This window comes from Cupressus sempervirens, chromosome 9, assembly GCF_028749045.1.
Source record: "Cupressus sempervirens isolate cs-2001-9-10 chromosome 9, ASM2874904v1, whole genome shotgun sequence".
NCBI lineage: Eukaryota > Viridiplantae > Streptophyta > Pinopsida > Cupressales > Cupressaceae > Cupressus > Cupressus sempervirens.
Window position 1 is genome coordinate 480,383,782 of NC_143126.1, and position 8,772 is coordinate 480,392,553.

General features: G+C 35.4%; 1 protein-coding gene across 1 annotated transcript in view; it reads right to left on the reverse strand.

Annotated features, from left to right (window-relative positions):
* LOC149539420 (uncharacterized) overlaps nt 1-8,316 on the reverse strand; it is a 57,479-nt gene extending 49,163 nt beyond the window's left edge. The window contains 6 exon segments of the mRNA XM_089802575.1: nt 4,082-4,135; nt 4,357-4,441; nt 4,559-4,623; nt 4,856-4,990; nt 5,624-5,646; nt 5,782-8,316. Of these exon segments, the coding sequence (XP_089658701.1) occupies nt 4,082-4,135; nt 4,357-4,441; nt 4,559-4,623; nt 4,856-4,990; nt 5,624-5,646; nt 5,782-8,050 (2,631 nt within the window). The 5' untranslated portion in view covers nt 8,051-8,316.
* Nucleotides 8,317-8,772: the final 456 nt, after the last annotated feature.

Consider the following 8,772-nt stretch of genomic DNA (forward strand, 5'->3'; position numbering starts at 1 on the left):
GTGATTTGTCATTTGATGCTTTTCAGTTGCTCATAGAGAACTGATATGATTATTATGATTATCCTTTGATGCCTTCTAGTCGCTTGTATAGGACTGAGGTAATTCTGTGATTTTGTGATTTCATGAGCTTAGGGTAGGTTATCTACATGTAGTGTCGGGAAGTGGCTTGCAATGGGGGCCGAGGCCCTAAGTGGCTGCCAGGGTAACTCATTGTAAGTTATTTAATAAGTGAAAATATTACATTAAATACTGACTTAAATGAACCTAATAAGACAATTGTTTGTTCTCGCCTATGCCTCGAATGCTAGTATAGACTAGGATGGGAGTAGAGAGAATGCTTGGTTGCGACCTTGCATTCCGTAGTATGCCTCGTCAGTACGAGAGGGTACTAGTGGCCGTGTAGGGATCACTAGGGGGCTGGGGTCTATAGAGAGACTACCAGGGTAACTCTAGCGTGATTCGTGCGATGACACTTTCTCGCTTACATAGTAGGTTCCTACGTGTCTTGTGAGCCTCTAGGATTAGATGTCAATTTATGTTGGAACCTTTGAGTTAGTATACTTTTAGGATTCCTGGACTTAGAAAGTACTTGTGCTATGTGATTTGATAACCTGTTTGGGACTTGAGACTATCTCCTCAACATGGTGGGAGTGGGCCATTTAGGTCCCACGTGGTCGGGTGGTAGCGCTTTTTCACTCTTACCCTTTGAGATCTGTCTGAGACACCGTGCCTGAAGCATTCTTTGTTGGCACTTATCTTCATTCTGTTCGTGGATTATGATGATGGACACGTATCCTTATATTGATGATTAGCATATGATAGATGATGTTATTTACTTATAGAATCATCTTATGCTTTATTTTGCATGATTAGATTTCTTATGCACATATTGTAGCATGTTAGATTTCTTTCTGCATATGTTGTAGTATGTTTTAGGAGTGATATTCCTACTATGATAATACCAATGATCTCTTTGGTGACTTGGGATGTTACGCACAGAGGGATGGCTAGGGCCCACAATGGTCTAATGATGCTATTTACAGTTGGGAAGAACCGTACACTTAGTTAGTTGTGTTTATGATGTATGGTTATCTTTTACGATGGATGTTTATATCTTCTATGATGATGTATCATGTATGGAATATGGTTTCATTTATTTTATTGCACTTGCTTCATGGATTAGAATAGGATTATGTACTTTATTTTCACATATGTATGTTCTTTTAAGCCTTTCATACCCTATGACATATACAGTGGATGATTGAGCATTCTTAAGGTTAAATTACTAAGGGACATTTGAAACCAAATTATATTGTTTAAGGATGTTGGACTTTTCATTATTATTTCACGTGGATGTGGTATTAGATGGAATCAATATTAGTTAATTTAAATGTGATTCAACGTTAAGGGATCCTTAAGGAATGTAACCTATTATGAATGTTCATGTATATTTTTAGTTGAATGTTGTTATAGCTTCCGCTACTATGTGTATGTTGTGAATGGTTTAACTTTCATGCTTCAAAAAAAAAAATGCTACCAAACTTGGTGAAACTTTAAGTTAATTCTTTTGGATCCCTTGGCGGAGCATTACAACATATTATCATATTGGCAAGTAATGATGGAGAGTCTGATGCACATGTGACACTTTCCTATTTGTTTTAAATTAATTATTCCTAATATCTAGTAACTTCCTTAGAAATTACAGCTATGATGAAAAAAGCATATATAAGCAAAAGCTCCTAGAAAACTAAACCTATCCTATGGTGTGGTCATCACACTCAGCTTTGCGCCAAACCCAAAACATGGTCAAAGGCATAAAACACATTTAAATCAACAAAGAAAGGATCTCTCACCAAGGTCGACCACCCTCCTACACCCTCTCCTCACTCGTGGGAGGGGTCCCATCCTCCCAAAAAGTGCATGGGTTAAAAAGGTGGTAAAGAGGGAAAGTTTGATAAAAAGGAAAACAAGCCAATAAAACCCCAAACAAGACTTTAGCTAGGGCTGTCCAAAAAGGGCCCATCTCCCCAAACACTCCCCACTCACATGCCTTAAGGGCCCGTTTGGTTGCTGGAATAAGACTTAAATAGGAAGAGAAAATTAGAATATGTTTTATATTTGTTATTTGATACACTCAATCAAAATTGGGATTAGGAAGACGTATTCCAATTTTGCCCCTAAAATGAGCATATGTCTATGCCAAAAAATAGTTGGAACTGGAATAGCCATTCCTATTCCCAATCTGATTTTTTTTGTTAAAAAAGAAAAATTTAATAATTTTTTTTTGAATTTTTTTTGTCAACTTTTTTTTTTATATCTATTTGTTTAAAAAAATGAAATAAATAAATAAAAATGAAAATAAATTAACCTTTTTATCATTATTGAAAAAATTAACAATTTTTTTTTTTTTAAGGGAAATATTTAAAAAAATACAAAACATAACTTTATTCCTATTCCATTTTTGTACAACCAAACAACGGATTAACATATTCTCAATCAAATTCCAAGTGAACCAAACAGGATTGGAATTGCCCTTTTCTATTCCCATTCCATATTTCCATTCCCATTTCATTTTTCTATTCTAATTTTCAATTCCTATGCCAGCAACCAAACAAGCCCTAAAGGAGCAGATCAAAAACGCATGAGAAGTAGAGGTCTTTGGTAGGATTAAAGCTTAATATGGTTTTGGGGAGTGATGAGGTAAAGGCTAGTAAAGTAAGAAGTTGTTTAATGTGGGTGGGTTGGTATGTAATGAAGTTAATATCAAGTTTAGAAAGTGATAAGTATTCTTACTTTGGAAAGTGCATTAGTAGTAGAGTTAAATTTATTTTAGTAGTATAATATTAATAAGTAGCTAATGTGATTTGAATAATGTTAGGATGTTTAGTAAATTTATATGTTACATAATAAATAATATTTTACCAACCTGTTTTGTATATATATATTTAATATTTTGAATTCATAATTAAATAAAATTATGATTTCTTGATATGGAATACATATTTGGTAGCTAGAGTAAGTAGAGTTGTATTTGTAGCGAATTATGAAGTTAGTATAGTGGAATTGTTGAGCAATAATTTTAAATGTTATAATTTATAATTGACATAATTGAATTAAGTTTAAAAAAGTTAATTGCTACATTCTATTATTGACACACATTTGTATACATGCTATATATGAAGTGTGTGAATTATTCATTTAAGAGTTGTGATCTAGATGTACATGTTGAATAGTATGGGTACATTACATAGTGTTAATAAAGCTATATAATGCCAAATGGAAATTATGAATTATTACTTATTATGTATTCCCTTTTTAATACCAATTAATTGTGAATCTATGTGTTTCAAAAAGATTTTATGCAATACTCTTTAGAGGCAATAGTTGACCCCAAGGATAGATTGTTAAATTAATTTGATATTTTATTATGAAATTTGTAGGACAAGGTCTTGTAGATACACGTCTCCTTCTGAAATCCATTACTATCTAGCTCATAGTTATAACCCGAGCCGTAATAAATGTAAAATAATCTCCATTAAACTATTTATGTTGTGCTTCTAGAGCATCAAATGAAACAAATTATCTGATAGTGTCGTCAGACTGGTATTAGATATGTTACTAGTTATTTTGTGATATAGTTAATGTGTGGTTAGTGGTAGTGAGTAATATAGAATGATGATTTCGTTGTAGCTCTTAATACGTTGAACATACCAGTATCACTTTATGTTGTTGAATTCATATTATACATTACACTTAAACAAGGGTATAGGCTAGAACCTTTATTGTGAAAACAAAACAAAATATCTAATGGTGTATGTTATTAAGTTGAGTGGGATTATCTAGCTTGTAGACTATTAGAGGTGAATAACTTATAATTCGGGAAATGAAATGTAATGATGCATATTATTTAAAAAAATAAATTAAAAAATGTAATTGTGTTTTTGTCCTGTAATTTTTAGTCATGACACAAAAAAAAAGCTTCCACAAACCTCTACTGCAAGCTTGAAAGTACATAGAATAAAAGCAATAACTCAGCAGGGCAAAGAAAGCATTACAGCGACAAATACAGAAAGTTGTATACCTCCACGCTGCCAAAAACTCCACAGTTTGCTCCACAGTTCGCTGATAGACAGTTCTGGAATGAGCAAAATATATTAACTCATAACCTGCTGAAACCCCAACCAAAATGCTAACTGGTAAATTGACTAGGCGGCGTGATTCTTAGTCCCTTATGTCGGTGGTCCTCCCGCTCGGCTATTAATTGCTTCCGATGCCCTGCACCGACATCTCTCTGATGCACAAAGAATGCATCATCATTATCACCACCTGTCTTCTTGCAATTTTTCCCCAGTTTACCTCCACACTGCCAATTCTTGTTGTATAACTCCACACTGCCAAAGCTCCACAGTTTGTTACAGTTCGCTGGTATACACAGACGGTTCTGGAATGAGCGGAATATATTAACTCATAGCCTACTGAAACCCAACCACATCGTTAACCAGTAAATTGCCTTCTTAGTCCCTTATGTCAGTGGTCCTCCTGCTTGCCTATTAATTGCCTCAGATGCCCTGCACCAACATCTCTCTTATGCACAATTAATGCATCATCATTATCACCACCTGTCTGCTTGCAATTTTTCCCCATTTCTAATTTTGGGAAAATGTATTAACCCCTACCAATCCGGTTTTGGCCAGTCAGAAACTTGGAAATAGCATCAATAATTCTATTTTTAAATCTAACCTTCTAAACTCAGAAATATGCTGCTTCATTAGCGGAAAAAATAAATAGGCTGGGGTGAACTTAAAAACATTAGTAACCTACATTATATAAGGCATGGATTAACAATCAAAATTACCACAAGATCAAGTGAATCAGCTTCAAAGTAACTGCCATATGGACCTTTGCAAAATGTTTCGTCATGTCCTCTCAATGTAATGCCAGCTGTTAGTTGTTTTATATGATGAATCTCTCTTCCAGCTACCTCGTGTAGCTGTTATTCTTTGTAAACTTGCTTTGTTTCAATAAAAAATAAAAATTACCCTTTTCTTTTCATCTTATTCGTAGTTCGCCCATATTTAAATAATTTAAACTTTTGTGAATGATTCACTAATTCCTTAGAGATAGATTCATTTTTTAGGAGATCAAAGATAAGGGAATGGATAGCTAAGATCGATGTGTATACAACTACAGCTTCCAGATCAAAGCTTTGTGCTAAGCAAATATAAATTTGCATTCATGAAATTCAGTGCCATATAGAAAACTTAATGTATGCACGGAGATAATGAAGGGCTGTGTAAAATGAAAAGGGTTGATATAAAGAATTATCAAGAGATGTTCCCCGCGTTCTCCAAGCACAGAATCACTTGTAAGTCTTTCTTACATTTAATTGTACTGACAAACATCTAAAGGTCAAGCATCTTCCCAGTCCCTTCAAGGATTCCCCTTTTCTTTTTCCCATTCTCTGCCTCTTCCTCCAGCTTTTCGATCTAGAGATTGCATGTTTCCAGAAAACAGTTCAATTTCATGACACCCTCATGCTATCATAAAACAGGAGTTCAGCAAATATCCAATATCAGCATATATAGGCAGTGATGTACATTGCATCATGGACATCTGAATTTACCAGTTTAACAGCATGGTCTAGGTCTATAAACAGAGGAAAAACCACTTTTTAGAAACTGCAAATAATAACTGTGCCCTTCTATGTCACTTGAAACCTGACATGGTGCAAGTTTCGTTGTTTACGGAATCGTTTTGCTTCGCATCACCAATAATCTCCACAAGAACACTTCCCTTGTTTAAAATGATGGAATCGATTTACATCTCTGACAACAATTTCTCGTGCAACTATGTTGGAGATAAACTTGGTTGCTGTGTGGCACTCAACACATACTCGAAGGTTCTTGACAATCCTAATAGTTGTTCTAGGGGGTGTGTTCAACAATCCAAATGCAATTGCCAACTTCTCACTGTGGTGGCATACAAAGAGTTCTTTTTCCTCCTCCTCCAGATCATTCAATACATGTGTTGAATCTGGAAAATACCCTGCTACCTTCATCTCCCAGGACAAATTCTCCAACTTTTCATAGATCTCCTGTGCCTGTGGGTGTGATCTGTCTCCTGCACAGAAAACATGTATTATCTTTTGGTCTTCAATCCAACTACATCCAGGTATCTTTTTAATTCCTCTACCTTCCATCAATCTCCTCACCATTTGTGCGTCACTCCACCTGCCAACTTCTGAATACATGTTTGACATAAGAACATAAGTTGCAGCATTATCAGGGTACAACTCAAAGAGAAGGTTTGCTGTAGATGCTCCTAACCTTATATTATTATGTGGTCTACAGGCATCAAGCAAACAAGTCCACACAACCATCTCGGGTTTAATTGGCATTTTAATGATAAAGTTAAGAGTTTCCTCAAGATAGCCAGCACGACCAAGAAGATCGGTCATGCACACATAATGATCAATGGTGGGCATAATGCAGTGAGACTCACACATGCCATTGAAGTATTTACATCCCTCTTCCACTAAGCCTGCATAGGTACACGCTAATAAAACACAAGCGAAGGTTACATCATCAGGGTTTGTTCCAGAGAGCTTTATTAGTTCAAAAATTTTCAGAGCGTCGTAGCAAAAGCCATTTTGTGCATATCCTGCAATCAGAGCATTCCATGAGATAACATTTCTATGAGGCATTTTATCAAACAGTTCACGTGCCTTGTGAATGCTTCCACACTTGGCGTACATGTCCACCAGAGCACTTGCAACTATAACATTGGAATGAAATCCGCTTTCGATTATGCTTTGATGGATGTCCGTGCCCTGTTCCAAAGCTCCCATTTTGGCACAGGCTGGAAGGATGCTGGCAAAGCTTGTAGGGTTTGGCTTTATACCTGCCAACTGCATTTGCTTAAAAGTTTCCAAAGCCTTTTCATCAAACCCATTCTGTGAATATCCAGCAATCATTGCAGTCCATGAAACTACATCTCTTAAAAGCATTTTGTCAAACAGTTCACGCGCTTTACCTATGCTTCCGCATTTGGCATACATGTCTACGAGAGCACTTGCAACCACGACATCTGCGTTAAATCCACATTCAATTATTCTTTGATGGATATCCATGCCCAGATCCAAATCTCCCATTTTAGCACAAGCTGGGAGGATGCTGGCAAAGGTTGTGGGGTTCGGCTTCAAACCTTCCAATTGCATTTCCTTTAATCTCTCCAAGGCATATTCGAATAACCCATTCTGTACATATCCTGCAACCACGGCACTCCATGAGATGACATCTGGGCGAGGCATTTCTTTGGCAAGTCTCAAAGCCTCATCAAGAGCACCACATTGTGCATACCCTGCAATCATGGTATTCCAAGAAACCACATTCTTTTCGGGCATTATGTCAAATAGTGTACGGGCCTTCCGTATGCTTCCACATTTTGCATACATATCTAGCAGTGCGTTTTCAACAACAATATCTGATAAAAACCCTCTTTCAATTATGCTTTGATGTATATTCATACCCTGTGCCAAATTTCTCAGTTTGGCACACGCCGGAAGTATACTAGCAAAGGTGAACTGATTGGGTTCAACACCTGTTCGTTGCATTTGGTGAAACAGTGTGAATGCCTCATCAGGAAATCTATGTCTTCTGTACGCCGCGATTATAAAATTCCATGAAAAGCTGTCTCGCTCCTTCATATCGTCAAACACTTTGCGAGCATCAACCAAACTACCACAATTGACGTACATGCTGATAAGCTTGTTTTGAACAAATGTATTGGCGCTAAATGCAAATCGCCTGTGATCGATGAGAGAGTGGATTTGCTTACCTTGTAAAAGCCCATTCTTGTTAATGCAGATCTGCAATAATAGAAGATTTGTACAGGAGTTGATTAAGGTATTGTTTGCAGTAAGCAGAGTGTGTAACGCATCCTTCAACCAACCGTTTCTGCATGCTACTCTCAAATTGAGATTAGCAGTGAATGGAATTGGCATTTGGTTAATCTTGAATTTCAGCTGCCATTTTGTTTTAAATGTGTTCATATCATTCTCCGTGTGTCAAATTTAATCGGGAATCGCCAAAATGTCTGGAATGTGTTAAAAATAATATAAGCTTGTCTACTGTTGTAGCACATTATCATTCCGTCTACTTCTCCCACAATAGCCATCAAACGACTGTAAATGCAGGTTTTATGGCTGTCTATATCTGTGAATGGGAATTGTTTAATTCTTTTACACCTGAAGAGCGCTTATATTTGCTTTGATAAGTAGATGCGAAAATGCTTATTATGTTGATCTCTGCCACTGTTTACAAGCTGTAAGTTGGGGAGAAAAAATCCTCTCCTTTTATATAAATATAATATCTATAAGTAGATAATAATAAAAATATTCTCAATATTTTAAAGATAATGACACATGATAATTTACTAGCAGTCACATTCTTTTATACATGCAACAAATTCACCGCTATGAGATGAAATTTAAGAGAAAAATGTAAAATGAACATTAAATAATGTAAATATAATTTTTTAAAAAATAAAAATACAAAAATAAAAAAGTTGAAGATTAAAATTTAGATATAAAATTTAAAATAGTTAGAAAATTTTAATATTGCTTAACAAATGTGTTCAATAATTTCAATATTTTATAATTAAATTCAATTTATCAAATATGGAAAAAAAACCATTTAGAAAAAAAAAAATCTATTACAAAAAATTAATAAGATAAATACCAAAAAAAAAAAAAAAAAAAAAGCGACATCTCTA